The sequence below is a fragment of the Populus nigra genome, chromosome 3 (genome assembly GCF_951802175.1).
Source record: "Populus nigra chromosome 3, ddPopNigr1.1, whole genome shotgun sequence".
Classification (NCBI taxonomy): Eukaryota; Viridiplantae; Streptophyta; class Magnoliopsida; order Malpighiales; family Salicaceae; genus Populus; species Populus nigra.
In genome coordinates, this window is record NC_084854.1 from 8231706 (window position 1) to 8250542 (window position 18837).

Here is an 18837-nt window from a genome sequence, read left to right on the forward strand (position 1 = left end):
TAGAATATAATCTTAATTAATTAAAAATAAACAATAAATAGAATTGTGTATATTTTAATCATTGTATATTACAATCTACAAATTTATTTGCCATCCCTCATAGCAACAACCATTTAATTTTGGAATATATTAAAACATGTAAAAAATGCACATAAATATCAAAATCATCATATTCCAATAAGACATTATCATAAATGAATAAAAAAAAAAGAAAAAAAAAAGAGGGGTCTTAAGTCTTAACTCTCATGTAGGGTTTAGTGTCTTTCGCTTCCTAGCAGAGCAGAAGCCGTAACTAACAGCTTCTTTCCACTCCAAATCACCACACAAAGAAAATCCACCGATCAACAAGAACCGACCTCTCTATCTCCTTCCCTCTCTGTAGAGAATCACTATTGCTTAATCATCGATTAGATTTTTATAATTTGTATTATTATTTTTTAGCGGCAGCATGGAAGATATATTGATAAGTAGTAGTGAAACGGAGATGAGAATCGAATCGGGTGTGGACATTGAAAACGGATCCAAGGTCGATTCTACTTTGAAACGAAGTGCAAAGTTTCAGCTGGCGACTAAACATTACAGTGGTTTCAAGAACAGCACTGCTGATTTTAAGATTGAGACTTTAAATCCTGATAATAATTCGAGAAAGAGATCCTTCGGGTATGACCATCACCATCCGGGTCATTCTGGGAAGAGAGTTGACGGGTCCGATTTTGTCGAAAATGGGCTTGATCCGGAGCTTTGTTTTGGGATCACTTTCAGGAGAATTGTGAGTTTTTATTTACGTAAAGTTAATTATTTTTTTTGCTTGTTTTAGGGTTTAATTTAGAGGGTTTTTCCATGTGTTTTTAGGATTTTATTTTTTTTAGTTTCCTTTCTACTGTAAAGCCAAAAAAAAAAAACAAACTCTGATCTTTATATTTAGCTCTGAATATGGACTTAATGGCTTGATTTTTTAGTAAATTTTAAATGTTGAGGATGTTGTTTTGTTGAAGTTATTTCTTTCTTTTTTTCATTTTTAGTTCTTAATTTGAAATTATGGTTTCAAATATGAAGCAATTTACTGTCTGTGGAATCTGCTGCTGTGTATTGTTGAATTCTAAATACTAAATTGAAATTAAAAATAAATAAAATAACTTCAATCAAATAGCATCCTTAACTTTGAAATACTGAAAATTAAGCTATATATATTATATTTTGGTTTTATTTGTAATTGTTTTCATTTATCTATGTTTATTGACCTTTCTTCGTAGCACAATTTTGGCATTCCCCATGCTTTATGGATGCTTTTCAATTTTTTTTGTTTTTGCTCATGATTTCTCAAGCCTTTTGTTTTCATTTTGCTAATTGGCTTGATTATAATGTCGGTTTGGCTGGGAAGATGGAACTTAAGATGCGATTTTGATTTTAGCTAAAAGATTTCATTTTGGCCTTTCCATTGAATGTGATTTCATTTACTTCACATCATTTTAGGGGGTAAAATGAAGAAACGATATAATCTGACAAAAAATGTTTTCTTTCCATTTTCCAATTTATGATTGCTTTGTGGTTACCACCAGGGGTGGCATGCAAGCCATGGCCAAGGGGGGTGCAAAATTTTCCAAAATTCATTATTATCCCTGTAATTTGGTATTTTTCATATTGCCTTCGGAAACTCTAATTTAGCCTCTCCATAAAATTATTGTTTTTATTTATTTAAGGTCCCAATATATCTAACTTGCCCACCAACAATTTTACTCTAATTTTGCCACTGGTTACCACTTTAAATATCCCTGTAATTTGGTATTTTTCATATTGCCTTCGGAAACTCTAATTTAGCCTCTCCATAAAATTATTGTTTTTATTTATTTAAGGTCCCAATATATCTAACTTGCCCACCAACAATTTTACTCTAATTTTGCCACTGGTTACCACTTTAAATATCCCTGTAATTTGGTATTTTTCATATTGCCTTCGGAAACTCTAATTTAGCCTCTCCATAAAATTATTGTTTTTATTTATTTAAGGTCCCAATATATCTAACTTGCCCACCAACAATTTTACTCTAATTTTGCCACTGGTTACCACTTTAAATATCCCTGTAATTTGGTATTTTTCATATTGCCTTCGGAAACTCTAATTTAGCCTCTCCATAAAATTATTGTTTTTATTTATTTAAGGTCCCAATATATCTAACTTGCCCACCAACAATTTTACTCTAATTTTTCCACTGGTTACCACTTTGAGGAACTTTAGTTTGTACTCAAACTTGGCCAGCAGCTTAACTTGGTGGATCACGTGGATTATTTTTAGGGTGCTGGCCTTGAAAATCTTGGGAACACTTGTTTTCTCAATTCGGTGGTGCAATGTCTGACATACACTGAGCCTTTAGCAGCATATTTGCAAAGTGGAAAGCATCAAAATTCATGTGAGTGATTCTCCTACACTTTCTTTTGAGAAAGCATGATCTATATTACTGGGTGTCTGGTCCTCTATGTGCTTGATAATTTTTGACTTAATTATGGTTGCCGCCCTAGATTTCCTGCTTTGTTTTCCATATCTGGATTGGACTGTTCTTAGTGTTGTTGAAGGTTAATTACCCCTGTCATACTATTTCATCGTCTTAACATTTTTTTCTGTAAAATGGGGGAATAAATTACTTCTTTAACCGATCGACACCTTTGCTCCGTGCTGGTGTGCATTGATTTCGTGAAACTGGTTTCACCAGTTTTTAATAGTTGTATTTTGGTATATTACTTCACAAGTACCTGCTTTTGACTTGGTGGAAGTGACTAGTTTCTTACATTCTTCTGTTCTGTACGGCCATGAACTATCCTCCTATTGGACTTACCATTTGAAAAAAACTAATTGCTTGAGTGGAAAATTTGGGGAATGGTTGTTTTCTCTATTCAGTAGTGGTCGGACATATACCGAGACTTTAGCAGCTTACTTGAATAGTGGCAAGAATCAAAATTCATGTGAGTGACTCTCCTACACTTTCTCTCTACAGGCATGCTGTCCATCACTGGCTGTTAGTGCTTCTCAATAATCTATATACTGATTAGTTAACTCTGGGTAAAATATGGTTTCATCATAGTTTTCTTGCATAATTTCTCTGACTGGACTGTTGAATGTATCTGGTGCTGCTGAGGGTCAATTACCGCAAGCTAATAGTTCATTGATTAATTTGTCTTTTTTAACAATCTTTGCCTAAATGGGGATTTGTTACTTTGATTTTACTAAGTTTTTCGAAACTGTCAACAACATTTCTTCATGGCTGGTGTGGATTGTTTTCATGGTTTTACCAGTTTTAACACTAATTTTGGTACATGTCTTCAGGGACTGGTTAATTTACTTGATGGTTGTAATTAGTTTCTGATGCCCTTTCACCAATCCTTGTACTTTGTAACTGCTGTAAATGAAGTGGTGCTTGTTTTTTCCTATTTTTATGTTTGATTTATTTATGAAGGTCATGTTGCTGGATTTTGTGCCTTGTGTGCCATCCAAAAACATGTGAGCCGTGCTCTACAATCAAGTGGGAGGTCACTAGTGCCCAAGGATCTTGTCTCAAATTTGCGGTGTATCCTTCTGATGCTTTATGTCCTTTAATTTCTTGATTTTTGGTCTATGGTAATTTTTTGTTTTGTTTATTTTATCCTTGATTGTTATTTATTATCTTGGTGAACTAAGGAGAAGAAAAACTATTATGGTCGCTACACCTTATATTACACATTTATGGTCTTTTAGTAATTTTTCCGACAACTAGTGTTTTTTTTTCTTTGGTACTAAGGAGAAGTAAGTTCAAACTTGAGACCTCTTTGAGGGGTGGGGGGACAGTAATGCCAGTGGAGCTAGATTTTCTTCATTTATAAATTATGGATCTAAAAATACATGTACAAGTAATTTTTTTTTGTTTTTAAAATAGTTGTTCTGCTTTAGAGGGCTTGTGTCATCAATATAGTGACTGATGGAGTCCTCAAATGTTTATACCTGGCAAGGGTTTTCTTGCTGTTCACATGATTCGGTATTTGTATTTGTATTTCTTGACCACATATAAGGCATATCTCGGAACTTCCGAAATGCAAGACAGGAGGATGCGCATGAATATATGGTTAATTTGCTGGAATCAATGCATAAATGCTGCTTACCTTCAGGAGTGCCAAGTGAATCCCCTGCCGCTTATGAGACAAGTTTGGTACACAAAATCTTTGGTGGTAGCCTTTGTAGTCAGGTAAACTTTTATTGTCTTATGGTTGATTCATTGACAATTTTCTGAGGAATGAAGTCCTCTCGTGGAAGCTCCTCTGTGAATAAATGTGTTCTTGGGTGGGTGGTCAAGATGTTGAATTAGTTCCAGGGAAGTGATTAGATAGTAATAAATACAGCCTTTTAGAAATGGTTTTGCATGGAATTTTTTTGTATTTCGTGATTTGAATGTTCCATTTTTATTTGCAATCTTTTCCCATTCTCAATAAATGTTCTTTCAGAATATTGCTTGTTCAAAGTTCTCTTGAATTTCTCAAAACACTAAATGTATCTCTCAGTATGTTTTCAGGTGGAATGCCAACAATGTTCTTACTGCTCCAACAAATTTCATCCATTTTTAGATTTAAGCCTTGAAATAGCCAAAGCAGATACCTTGCCAGCTTTACTTCGGAATTTCACTGCTGCAGAGATGTTAGATGGAGGAGAGAAGCATTATCAATGCCAGCGATGCAAGCAGAAAGTTAGGGCTAAGAAATGGCTTACAATTCACAAGGCACCGCATGTGCTTACAATACATCTAAAACGGTTTCATGCACATGATCCTGGACGGAAGGTTGACAGGAAAGTTATTTTTGATCGTTCATTGGACATGAAACCATTTGTCAGTGGTTCCTATGTGAGTATGCGCATTCTTGTTGTAAACTATCATTATTCTAGACTTGATGAAATATCTTTTCTAGCATATTTAAGCTTTCAGGTTCTTAAACCAATTTTAGAATCTAACTTCAAAAATTGTGGCATTTGATAACATCCCAAATTATGATTTATTCTTCTAGACTTGATCAAATATCTGTTCTAGAATTCTTAAACTTAGAGGAGTTTCATTTGATAGCATTCCAAATCTTCTGGCTCATTTTTAAATGGGCCTGTTCAATGTTTTTGGCGAGGTGAACTTTGTTACGGTGTGTGTGTGTGTGTGTTTTTGTGTATGTGGTTATGAATGAGATGGTATATGCTTCTCTGAAAGATGTTTTTTGTTTGTAAAATAATAGCCAAGAAAGTTGTTCAAAAAACTAATGAGTTTGGAGTTCAAATATTCAATGATTAATGCTCACTAGAGTAGGTGGAAAATATTAGACAGCTGGTTTTTAGGGGCGAAAAAGAATAGTGCTGTTTATCTATTTTCTTTATCCTATGTGTTGCATGGACTTGCTAAATGTTTTCCACATCTCTTTTCTGTGTTAATATTTCTCATTAGTACACCCTTAGTTTGGTGTAAATGAGTTTAAATAGGTAAGCAATGGAATACCAGCACCAAAAGGTTAATACTGGTTCAAATGGAAGATACTTGGCACTTTGTCGTTCTTAGCATTGTATGCTAGTAAATGATTATTGTTTTTGTTACTTTTGTTATCTTTGGTCATGTGCTCTTTTTTTTTTACATTATTTATTGAGTTCTTTATTCTTGGCAGGAGGGGGATTTAAAGTACAGTCTATATGGTGTTCTGGTACATTATGGACACAATACCCACTCTGGTCATTATGTCTGTTTTGTTCGGACATCAAGTGGTACTTGGCACCTTCTCAATGACAATCAGGTATGGTGGACATAAGAAGTCAGTATTAGAAAATCTGCTGCATGTAGAGCTGCAAGCTAGATGCAATTTTTTTCGTATTACTGGTTTCTGTGATCAGATCTTTTATGAGTTTTGGCTATCTGGATCTAACAGGTTCGTCAAGTTAGTGAGAAGGCTGTTTTAGAGCAGAAGGCTTATATGCTCTTCTACGTTCGTGATAGAAAAAGTATTGTTTCAAGAAAACCTGTTGATGTTGTTCAAAAAGAAAGTATGAAAGCAACCTTTGGCAATAACTTTGCTGATCTGGTCGCCAAGCAATTCTCGAAGGAATGTGTGGGTGGTGGTTTGATTGGGAATAGATTGGATGCTACTGACTCTCCTGCTGCTATGAATAAAAAAGATGCATCAAGTGTTGTTACATCATCAGAGATCCATCCCAAAGACACATCATTTCAGCAAAGCAATAGGCCAACATTGCTGAAAGTGGATTCTTCTTTAGAAACTTCAAGTGCACCATTGTCAACAGACCCATCAAAATTGGCAAATTCTCAGCTTAGAGAATGCTTGCCACCTTCAACTGCATCTCTGAACAGCAATAATGTTGCTCCTAAACTTGAAAATGCTTCTATTATTACTGAGGCCAAAACCAGTGACTGTAAGGAGCCATGTAGCAGCAGCAGTGGCCCCCAAAGTTCTGCTATTGACAAACTTGTCACAAGGGAGACCTCACAAAAGGTAAATAGATGTTTCATGCCCATCATGAGCCTGTTCCCTTGTTCCCTCACTTGGGTGGCATTTTCACTTTGTTTCTAACTCGTGAATTCATTGATCAATCCAGATTAATGTTGACCAAAATGTGGGGGTTTCAAGCCAAGCTCCATGTGAGGATTCTTGTCCCATTGAGAGTCCTGCTTGGAAAACACCTAGTGATAAGGCTGGTGAAGGTGGGCAATATATTGTACATCAGTTGGTTGAGGGTTTAATCCCAACAGCATCTGTCCCATCTGTCATTCAAAATGAATGTTTGCAGAGCAAAGCTCCTGATTGCTTACCTAAAAAGAAATTAAAGAACAAGCATCTGAATCGTAGGATGCATCTTGGCACAAACTTATTCAAGGTGTCCTTGGGCCTTCAAAGGAGGGAAAAGCACAAAAAGAGCAATTGCCACACTTCGAAGACCAATAATCTCATTAAAGAAAACTTGCAGGAGCAGCCAGAGAAAGATGGTTTTTCATCAGAATTGGGGCCATCTACATCCAAAATCTCATCTACAGTTTTATTGGCGTCAATGAATTCTCGGAGGAAGATGGCTAAATCTGGTTCAAGAAAGGGAGATAATGTAAGAAACTGCAGTGATACAGGTGTGGTAGATGTAGAATCTGTGGAGAGAATTAGTCCAAGCAGTGCAGTGCTTGCAATGGATGAGCAGAGACGAAAGATCTCTATCTCAATCTCTGAAGTCAACCAAGGAGATCCAAGAGAACCTGACTGCTCAGAAAATAGCAAAAGATATGCATCACAGAACAGGATGATGGGGGTAATAACTGGGGGTGTGGACGAGACTGGTGAGCACTGTTCTGAAACTCTAATCTGACCATCTATGGCATATCATTTTCAGCAATTGAGCATGCACACTTGTTATCCAATAGTTTGCTTTATGCACTTAGTCATTGCTTTTTGGATTGTTTTCGTTTCTTTTTTTGCACCGCTCCCTTTATCATGGTGGAACAAATCTGGAAATCTAGATAGATTCTCATTCTTTCTTCATAGTGGAGATCTCTATAATGGGCCTATCAATTATTGGATTCAATCCCCCCTTTAGCTTTTCCCACTCTTGGGTGCATGGTCCGTTTAAGGAGGGTTGATGTCTCATGAAGCCATTGGCAGGTGCCTCCATGCATAAAAGTAATCTGCCCAGGTTCATGCCTTCAGTGGGGTGGGACATTTTTTTCGCTTTAGTGCTGAGGCTATAGAACAAAATGCTTAATTCTGAAGAAACTTGTGAAGGACTCATGTTCATAGGTTTATGATTATAATCCCTTGAATGAAAATTCATGCGATTGAGACTTGAAAGTTTGGTTTTGTGGCAGGGGCCAGAAGGCTAGACTGTAGCTCTTGCTTAGACATATTTCCACCTCTTAGCTCAAACACAGACAGTCATCTTTTCTCTGCTGACTAACTCATTACAAAGTAAAGACACATCAAACTAAACAGAAGAGCATGAGATCTATTTGGTTGTGGTCATGACTAAATTCTTGATTTGGAAATTTAACTCACAGTTTGACTTGCTGGAAGTTTTTTTTTTTTTGCCTTGTTTTGTTTATCACAGTTGCACCTTGGGATGGAATAGCAATGCCACCTCAGATTGTGGAATCCAATGGGGTAGAAAATCTCAGCACTGGTTATGTAGCAGATGAGTGGTGAGTTTGGATTCCTGACCCTCCCTTTTTAGAATGAAAAGAAAAATAATATGACCCTTACAGAAGGGGTAGTTGCCAAACTGATTAGTTTTGCTTATTGGACCTGCTTTCTGTAATTTTAATCTTGTTCTGCATGGTGCAACTTCTATTTTACTCAGGGACGAAGAATATGACCGAGGTAAGAGAAAGAAGCCAAGGCAATCTATGCACAACATTGACGGGCCAAACCATTTCCGAGCATTCGCTACGAAGAAAACAAAAGTTAAGAAGGCCAAGATAGACCGATCTTGGTCTGGAAACCAGCCCTTCAGGATATGAAGCTACATGACTTTCGCTTGTGGGATCATGATTTGTCGACATGCTGTTACATTCTATGCAGCAATTGTTGCTGTGTTTGGCCTGAATTGCCTTAGCGGCCTAACGTCAAATCTTTGATGCTTACCAATTTTGTTCTCTTTCCTACTTTTTGATGTTTACTGAGGGAGTGACTTTAGTTATCCACAAAGCCTTGGGTGACTGATCTGAAAAAAGCTTAAAAATGTGTTAGAATCGTTCTGTTAATAAGAGAACATTGTTTGTGGTGTATAAGCTCTGATGAGTCAAGGAAGATGGTGCAGCTATACAAGACAGTGAAGACCTTGCTGATTTTTGACGAAAAGAAGGCGTGCAATCATGGCCAAGGAACTCGCTTGTTACATGGATCTGGTTGCATCGGTGAGGGTTATTCTTATCGAGTTGTTGCATGGCTTTCTATTCATGTTATGGAAAATGTTGCGTGCGGATAAAACTTTATTTAGGTAGGTGCATTAAAAGACATTGAGGTTAAAATATTTAAATATTTTTTTATTAAAATTTAAATTTATTTTTTAAAATTATTTTGATATACTGATATTAAAAATAAATTTTAAAAAATAAAAAATATGATTTTAATATATTTCTAGATAAAAAATATTATAAAATTCATAGATTCATAAGTCTATTTTTATTGATGAAAAAAACATGTCATATTTGAGCATGAAATTTCAGTGTTTTTTTTTACAATCTTTTCAAAATCAAAGTATTACTCTCTCTGTAAACAACACAACCCAACCCATGTTGTTAATAATGATAAGAACTTATTTTAGGAGAGTGCTTGCAGCGGTGATTGGTACCACAGGCAGTTTCATGCCTGGTTATGAACTTATTTTACATCATCATCATCACTGGCCAGTGGAAGAACACCTCATTTCTACTCTTCTGATGTACCTCTAACATATGGGAATCATCACGCATGATTACTACTATAATGTTTGTTTTTACTTTCAAAAATATTTTTTATGTTTTTAAATTGTTTTAATAGTAAAAATAATTTTTTAAAAATAAAAAAAAGTATTATTTTAATATATTTTCAAAAAACCTCGCAAAAACCTCTTATTTATAAATAACCCAGAACTCTTTTGTGTGTCTACTGCTACTGTAATGATAGTAAAATAATAAGCAATCAGCAAGGGAGAAATAATTTTAAAAGGAAGGGTGTCCATATGGTGCATTGAACTCCAATATATGCCGCATAAAGGTATTTATTTATTTATTTATTTATTTGGGAAACATTGATGAACCCTTTGTTTAAGAATAAGTTTGCTGGGTTAGAATAATTAACAATGTCGGTTGATTTCTTGCTACTCCTTATCCTCAATCAACTTAAGATTTTTCTTCTTCCTCTTTCCAACACCAAGAAACAATTATTATAACATCGTCATAATAATTGTTTTTTTATTAAAATATATTGAAATAATATTTTTTAAAAAATAATTATTTTTAATATCAACATATCAAAATGATTTTAAAATAATAAAAATATTAATTTAAAATAAATAAAATATTTTATTTTTTATAAAAACACAATGACACCCTCAATCCCTCTCGAGATTATCCATGAGAAGAGACTATAGGAGAGGGGAGTTCAGACTTGTGATTAATCCTACTTCTGTGTTATAATTAGTGTGAAAACATACGTGGTAATGATTAATCAAGAAGCCATAATTAATAGATTATTCATCCACAACCCAACAATCACTCCAAGAGCACAGAGGGATTGTGGGGGCCTAAACCAACTCAACGCTCATACGGGCCCCAGATGAAATCGACTTGAACTTGGTTGGACTCATGGTGTACAATTGGATTTTGTTAATATTAATGTTTGGAGATGACCCACCAACTTGATGGTCCAAATTGTTGTTTTTTTAATTTAATGTTCTCATTCTCTAATTGGGCAGTCCAATCATTTCCTTTTCTATACTATATAGTATAAAGAAGAAGATAATCAAGTCATTAATTAATGACATTCAACTTTACATTACAATTTTGTTTTTGGTCCCAAATCTTTAATCCTGGCCGACAAAATCCTGTGAAAAAAAAGGCTGGTTGGATTAAGCAGTTTGTCAGAACTTGTGTATGAACGGTTATTTTGAAGCGCGTTTTAAATGATGTTTTTAGAAATATTAATTATTTTTTATATTTTTAAATTATTTAGATAGACTAATATCAAAAATATATTTTAAAAAATATATTTTTTTAATTTATTTTTAAATTAAAAAACATTTTCAAAAACAAGCTACTACGTCCATTTTCAATCATGCTTGCCCAAATTAGGATTTGTAAGTGGGCAGAACAGTAGTGATAATTATGAGATATTACCAAAAGATGAGGAGTTTGCTAGCTGTTAGTGTTATATGTTTACTACAGTGGGCATTAAGGATCTTATGCTGTGTAGAGTTTATACTAAAAATCAACACCTCTACCTAATTACCCATTTTTTAATTAAAATAATTTTTTTTTAATATTAGCATATCAAAACAATTAAAAAATATAAAAAAATTAATTTTAAACAAATAATTTTAAATTACTTCCAAACAATATTTAAACGTGTTCCCAAACACTATATATAAATATAAAAGTTCATAAAATCTATAATGAAATATATCCAACCAACCATCTTTGCCTTGTAACAAAACTACAAAACTTCAAAGCACTTCCCCAGTCAGGAAGTTAGGTGCCAAACTCTCCTCCCTGCCAAGAAGATCTGTCTCCTTCATTTATTTTTTTCCACTTTCTTTTGTGAGCTAAAAAGTCTTATGAAATATCATTCTTCCTTTATTTTATTTTTTCACCCTAAACCCTACTTCCCAACTGATAAAAAAATAATTAATAAAAAGTTGAAAATGCAAGAAAAAAAAAAGAAAAAAAAATTCAAAGTTTCCACTACCAGAGGTAGTGCAACCTTTAGCTAAATTGTGGCATAAAGTAGTACTAGAAAAATCACAAAGGTCACATTGCTTCTAGAGGTGCAACCTTTATTTATTTAATTTTTTTGTATTTCTAAGAATTGTATTATTACAAGTAACACAATCTTTTAATTTTTTTATATAAATTACATTATTACTAGTAGTGTAACCCATTAAAGTTTTGATTGGTTACGCTGTTAGGAATGGTTCAGACTAGGAAAGAGCAAAAAAATCAAAAAATCGATTAAACTGAGAAAACCAGAAAAAAAATAATCGAAAAAACCGATAAAACCAATTAAAATTTTAAAAAACCGGCCGGTTCGGTTTCGGTTTTATAAGCAAAAAACCAAAAAAACCGAACCGAATCCAAACCGAAAAAACCGAACCAAAACCGGAAAAACCGAGCCAAAATCAAAAAACCGAGCCAAACTGATTTGAAACGGTTTTTGTTCTAAAAAACTAAACCATACCAAAACCGGTCGGTTTGAACCGGTTTCGGTTCGGTTTTGGTTTTTTTTTAAATTTGGTTTGGTTACTTTTTTTTTATAAAAACCAAACCGAACCGAAAATGATCACCCCTAGTTCAGATAATCGAACCACATTATTTTTTGGATTTTTTTCTTAGTAGTAAATTATATTTTTCAAATTTGCTATTTTAAAGTGAAAAAACAAACTCTATTTTTGGCTAAATGGATGTGTTATTAAATTCTTATAAGAAAATATGGAAATAAACTCTACTTTGCTCTTATTAAATTCTATATTCATCTCACTAGACACATTGCATTAGAGTAAAAAAAGAGAGGAAGAAAAGGTTTTGTTGTTTTTTTTGCCCCCCCTTTAAACCACAATTAAGAAAAAGGAGCCCTAAGTAATCAGTAATAAGTATAAAGAAGAACCAGCATTGAAGAAGAATCATTGAATACACCGACCCAACAACATGGATCATAAATTCACCAAACCATGTTGATGATTTATATTTATTTCTTATCGATTTCCTCCACATTTATGAACCTTAACTCCTGTCCGCTTTCACTGTCATTTCTGTTCCCAATATTACTCCTGTCACTGTGTTTCTAGGTTACACCATAAGAAATAAAAATAAATACCACTACTCTGATTATAAAAAACATCCAGCAAAAAGTCTCGAGCTTTTTCTTGCTCCTCTACACACAGCAGAGACAAAAGTGCTTCTTCACTTGGGTTCTTTGTTTGTTTTGCTGGCTTTGCCTTCTCCTGCAAAACCAGACAAGGCATGCTCACATTCTCCTTTTAAACTCCATAACCTTTATAATTCTCATATACCTTTTGTTATCTCTGTAGTAGCTTTACACTGTTTTGGTCTTTCTGAGTTACACTGTTTTGGTCTTTCTGAGTCCTTTTTTTGGCCCTTTCTGTGCGCTATTACACAATCACCACAAGCTTGTAGTTCTGTGGTTTTGGAGAGTTTTTATCCCAAGTTTTTATCTTAGAACGCCCCCATAACACTCTGTTTAGTGGTGTTTAATGGAGTTGAATGAGCCTGATAGGATGAATTAAGATGGAGTCAGAAGCATGAATGTTATTGTGGTGGTTCTGTTTTGAAGCACCAGAGAGGCCGAGTTGTTTTCGGGGTTTTGGTTCAAGTTTGGAAGTTTTAGCCTTTGATTCCAAATGGGATTTAGTTTCCTTCGCTCTATATTGATTCTCTCACTGTTCTTCAAGCCTTTGGCTTGTCAACAACCCAATACTGATGGGTTCTTTATCTCTGAGTTTTTGAAGAACACGGGCCTAACTTCTTCTCCACTATACAACTCTTCTGCCTCCGTTTGTTCATGGCAAGGTGTGTTCTGTGATGCCAAAAAAGAACACGTTGTTGAGTTTCTGGCTTCTGGTTTAGGCCTTTCTGGGTCTATTCCTGATACCACCATTGGTAAACTAAGCAAGCTTCAGACTTTGGATCTTAGCAACAACAAAATCACATCTTTGCCTTCGGACTTGTGGAGTTTAGGCACTCTCAAGGTCCTCAATCTATCTTCAAATCAGATTTCTGGGCCCCTGCCCAACAACATTGGCAATTTTGGTGCGCTTGAAACAATTGATCTATCAAGCAACAATTTTTCTGGTGAAATCCCTGCAGCAATAAGCTCCCTTGGTGGTTTAAGGGTTCTTAAACTTGACAGAAATGGGTTTGAAGGAAGCATTCCATCGGGAATTCTGAGTTGCCAGTCACTGCACTTTATTGATCTTTCAATGAATAAGCTGGATGGGTCCTTACCAGATGGTTTTGGTGCCGCTTTCCCGAAGCTCAAAACCTTAAACCTTGCAGGAAATGGGATTCAAGGCCGGGACTCGGATTTCTCATCAATGAAATCCATCACTAGTCTTAACATTTCGGGGAATTCGTTTCAGGGTTCAGTTATGGGTGTGTTTCAGGAGCTGGTGGAGGTGATGGACCTGAGCAAAAACCAGTTTCAAGGTCACATTTCTCAGGTACATTTCAATTCTACCTACAATTGGTCTCGTCTGGTTTATTTGGACTTGTCAGAGAATCAGCTTAGTGGAGAGATTTTTCAAGATTTCAGTCAGGCCCCGAATCTCAAATACCTTAATCTTGCATTCAATAGATTTACTAAAGAGGAGTTCCCGCGAATTGATATGCTTTCGGAATTAGAATATCTCAATTTGTCTAAAACTAGTGTCACAGGTCACATTCCAAGCGAAATCGCACAATTGAGTAGTCTGCACACACTTGATCTTTCTCAAAATCATCTCAGTGGCCAAATTCCTCTGTTAACCATCAAAAACCTTCAAGTTCTTGATGTGTCACATAACAATTTGAGTGGAGAGATCCCAGTGTCCCTCTTGCAAAAACTCCCACGGATGGAGAGCTACAATTTCTCTTACAACAATTTAACCCTTTGTGGCACAGAATTTTCCCGTGAAACCTTCCAAACACACTTCCATGGATCATTAGACAGCTGCCCAATTGCTGCGAACCCAGGCCTTTTTAAAAGAAAAGTCACCAACCACAAGGGACTAAAGCTTGCTCTGGGTTTAGCCCTTTCCTTGGTCTTCTTGCTTGCAGGACTGCTTTTTCTCGCCTTTGGTTGTAGAAGGAAACCCAAAACGTGGGAAGTGAAGCAAACCTCGTACAAGGAAGAACAAAATATTTCAGGCCCCTTTTCCTTCCAGACTGATTCCACAACATGGGTTGCTGATGTTAAGCAGGCAAATTCAGTCCCAGTGGTGATTTTTGAGAAGCCATTGTTGAATATCACATTTGCAGACCTCTTGTCTGCTACTTCAAATTTTGATAGAGGAACCCTTTTGGCTGAAGGGAAATTTGGGCCTGTTTATAGGGGATTTCTACCTGGAGGAATTCATGTAGCCGTGAAAGTGTTGGTCCATGGATCCACATTGACAGACCAAGAAGTTGCCAGAGAACTTGAGTACCTTGGTGGAATTAAGCACCCCAATCTTGTTCCATTGACTGGCTACTGCTTAGCTGGGGATCAAAGAATTGCCATTTATGATTACATGGAGAATGGGAACTTGCAAAATTTGCTCCATGATTTGCCACTTGGGATTCAGATAACCGAAGATTGGAGCAGAGAGACATGGGAAGAAGATGACAATAATGGAATTCAAAATGTTGGTTCTGAAGGGTTATTAACAACCTGGAGATTCCGACACAAAATTGCACTTGGCACTGCTCGTGCATTGTCATTTCTTCATCATGGTTGCTCACCTCCAATTATTCATAGAGATGTCAAAGCTAGTAGTGTTTATCTAGATTATAACCTGGAACCAAGATTATCTGATTTTGGTCTGGCCAGGGTCTTGGGCAACGGTTTAGAGGAGGAGATTGCTCGTGGCTCACCTGGTTATGTTCCCCCAGAGTTTACTGATCCAGACAACGACAGCCCTACTCCAAAATCTGATGTGTATTGCTTCGGGGTTGTTTTATTTGAGCTAATTACTAGGAAAAAGCCAATTGGAGATGATTATCTTGGAGAGAAAAATTCAACTTTAGTTAGTTGGGTTAGAGGATTGGTAAGGAAGAGCCAAGGGTCCAGAGCAATTGATCCGAAAATTCGCAATACTGGACCAGAACGCGAAATGGAGGAGGCCCTCAAGATTGGATATCTGTGCACAGCTGACCTCCCCTCAAAGCGACCAAGCATGCAACAGATAGTTGGACTTCTCAAAGACATTGAACCAGCAACTCATCAATGAAGAAGTGGAAGTTGGTTCCTTGTGTTTTTTTAACTTGCCTTCTACTTTTATTTGTGTTGAGTTTTTTATTTTTTTAGCAGCCATTGGGAAATGGGAAGGATTGTATAGTAGCCCTCAAAAATATGTTCAGAGCTTTTGATGTTTTCTCTTTGCCTTTCCCTTCGTTGATGGCATAAAATTTAATTTATACAAGAGAGCTTGTTCCCAGAAAGTTAATTCTTCTTCCAAGTTTTCAGGTGTCCGACCTTAGCATTTATTTGATTCTTTTTCTGGTGAGTAAATAGCAGAACACATGCAAAGGCTTTTAACTTGCTACATCAGTGAGATAATGGAACAAAGAGTTTTCTATCCTGTAGTTCAAGTCGAGAAAGGAGATTAATCACTGCCTTTTCATTATTGAAGCAAAAGTCTGTTGAACTAGCTTCGTTAGCACTTGTTGTGTTGGCCTTTTTATGCCTCACCCTGAGGCACTTGTTTCTGGCTTCGGCTGATGCAGATTTGATGGCCCTCGGCAGTTAGCTGGGTGCACAAGAAGAGCGAGCCATACTGTAAAATGGATTGATGAAACCATGGACCACTGTTGCAACCTTAACGGCTCATGGGTTCTCCGTGGTTATGCATATAGGAAAAGACAACGTTAGACGTGCTTTGCAAGTAACAGTACAGCGTACTGGTCTACGCTTGACTATTCTACGGGCCATCTTGAGAGTAGAGACCAGCGCCATAGATTTACAGGGGACACGGATCAGAGAGATTAATCTTTAATAAAACCAAGGGGAGAGGGAGAGAGAACCATGTGCAAGTTCTCTGTAGCCTATAGCAAAATCCATTTTTGCTTTAACTAATAGCACGAGCAGCATGTTCATTTTGATTTTATATATGGTACTAATTTTTTCCTGCCGCAAGAATGCTTTACCTCATCATCATACGGTATGGAGCTATATACTAATAATGTGTAAGGACACATTCCTGATTGCTTTGAACATGACTGGCATAACTGGTTCGGTTGTCACATGCTCGATTCCCTTGACCCTCAGCTGCGTGAAGAATGACACCCACAAAAAGAAGAGACCATCTTCCATAATGTCCTTAACCATGGGTTATTCCAAATCAATGAACTCACTTTCCTTCTCGGACATCTCGGGACCATAAAAAATTTATATGATCGTTAATTTTAAAACTTATAGAATTAATCACAAATTAGCTTGTATATCTATGTTAATAAAAAATAAAGGACAATAATAAAAAAAATAATCACAAGTTGCATTGTTCTATATTCTTTTTTTTATTATTATTATTGTTGGGTGTCCGGGCCAGCTTGCACGCACTACGACTATTCCCCACGGCCCACTGAGCATCCTGCAAGCTCAGTGAGCAGATAAGGCACCGCGGGGATGACAGGCGTGCACATAAAAGATCGAACTCGGGACGGGAACGGAACAAGTCACACGGTTGACCACTGAGCCAGACCCTCAAGTGCACATTGTTCTATATTCTCATCGTGGAAGCAAGTGTGTCCAGAACCACAAAGGATCCTGTCATTATCTATAATTCCAATTGGGAAGGTTGCGTCAATGCCCCTTATGCCATGTGAAAACATTGATCTCCTCCCTTTTGCAATCTATCAGAAATTAATGGATTACGCAGTGCAAGTCAATATTTCTTTCTTGCACGTCTTAGTTGTTATAGAAAAAGCAGACCCATACTTTGCATATGCTAAACTTTCCACACCAAACTACGAACCCCACCAGCATCATTGGAAGTCCACGATATTAAAATGAAGAAAAATCGTCGAAAATGATGTGTTTTTCGCCCATACTTTGTGCACCAATTTGTGGGGACAATGGCCGTCACCCCAATAAAAACATTTTGAAGAAAAGTTTAAACAATAAACATGTAAATTAATAATTCATGAAAAATATATTTTTAATACATATATAATTAAAAAATTAAAAGCATGGATATATCCAAACTTGTAATTAATATGAAATTAAAATCCTAGCCTACATATTAATAATAAAATTAAGTATACTTAAATTAAAATAAAAAAGATATTTACTTATTGAAATACTTTAAAATAATAAATCTTTTGTTGCTGTCAAGAATAAATCATTTATTCTTAAAGTTTTATTACTCCCCACTTGTGCAACTAGAAAGTTTATAATATGCATTCCAAGATTCTAACAACACCACATTGATATTTGAATTAAAGAATATGAAACTCAAATATATTTCAACAAGATGAACCTAAACTCTAGATTTGAGAGGAAAATCAAAGCTTAAAATGAGAAAAAAACACTAAACTATGAGGTGAGGAATTTTTTTAAAAAAATTCAAGTTAGAAACTCTTCCTTCATCCCATCTTTTATAGTAAATTTTAAAAGATAGAAGTTTGAAGAATTAATGAGAATTAATTCTCATCGTTATCAATATTTGATTAGCTACTATAAATCAAGAATTAAATATAGAAAAACCAAGGGTTTTTTGAGTAGAAAAACCAAGGGTTCTTTAAGATTAATTTCTCATTCACCTATAATTTGTTTAAATTATGTTAATTAAAATAAATTCCCAAAACCCCCCCTCCCACATGAATAGAAATTGTCTCACCAGTTTGAAAATGACTCAAAAATTTATCGAGAGATACTACAAGAGGATAACTAGTTTTGGTTGTAAACCTTTCTCAGTAAAATGCTATCGGATTTACTTGGTTAAAAAGTGAACGTGATGTCCTAGACTTTTCAATCTTTTGTGTAAACCAAGACAATCTTACTTATATAGTTCTCTACCTATTTTTTTTTTGTTCTCACTACTGTGTTTATTTTGGCCTTGACAGCTCTTGGATTTATGAGCACTTTAAATAATTCAGCTTTTATTAAAATTATAAAATAAATAATCATATTTTTCACTCATATAAGTAATATTTTATTGAAAGTATTTTGTTATACTCTACTTGGTGTATCAAGATACAAAATCATTAAAAGCTCAGCCCACCTTTTATCACGCTACAATTAACACTTATTTTATCATAGAAATAAAAAAGAAAATAATAATTTTCTTGTGCTACCGAGGATGTTATATGACTTAGTTTTTTATTTGAACCTAGATCTTGAGATCTTTAATCAACTACATATGGTTATCATCACTACATCCTTTTATTTTTTAAAGGCTTTAAGTCCA

General features: G+C 35.4%; 2 protein-coding genes across 2 annotated transcripts; both read left to right on the top strand.

The window, feature by feature from the left end:
- The first annotated feature begins 219 nt into the window (after positions 1–219).
- Positions 220–8770, top strand: LOC133689707 (ubiquitin carboxyl-terminal hydrolase 23). The gene is made up of 10 exons (XM_062109699.1): positions 220–769; positions 2293–2407; positions 3449–3559; positions 4038–4210; positions 4535–4861; positions 5658–5783; positions 5916–6497; positions 6601–7327; positions 8092–8182; positions 8341–8770. Exons 1-10 carry the CDS (start codon positions 449–451, stop codon positions 8498–8500), a joined length of 2733 nt encoding a protein of 910 aa, XP_061965683.1. The 5' UTR covers positions 220–448; the 3' UTR covers positions 8501–8770.
- A 3668-nt stretch (positions 8771–12438) lies between these two features.
- LOC133687856 (probable LRR receptor-like serine/threonine-protein kinase At2g24230) lies at positions 12439–15871 on the top strand. The gene has a single exon (XM_062107191.1). The coding sequence runs from the start codon at positions 13096–13098 to the stop codon at positions 15658–15660; it is 2565 nt and encodes an 854-aa protein (XP_061963175.1). The 5' UTR covers positions 12439–13095; the 3' UTR covers positions 15661–15871.
- Positions 15872–18837: the final 2966 nt, after the last annotated feature.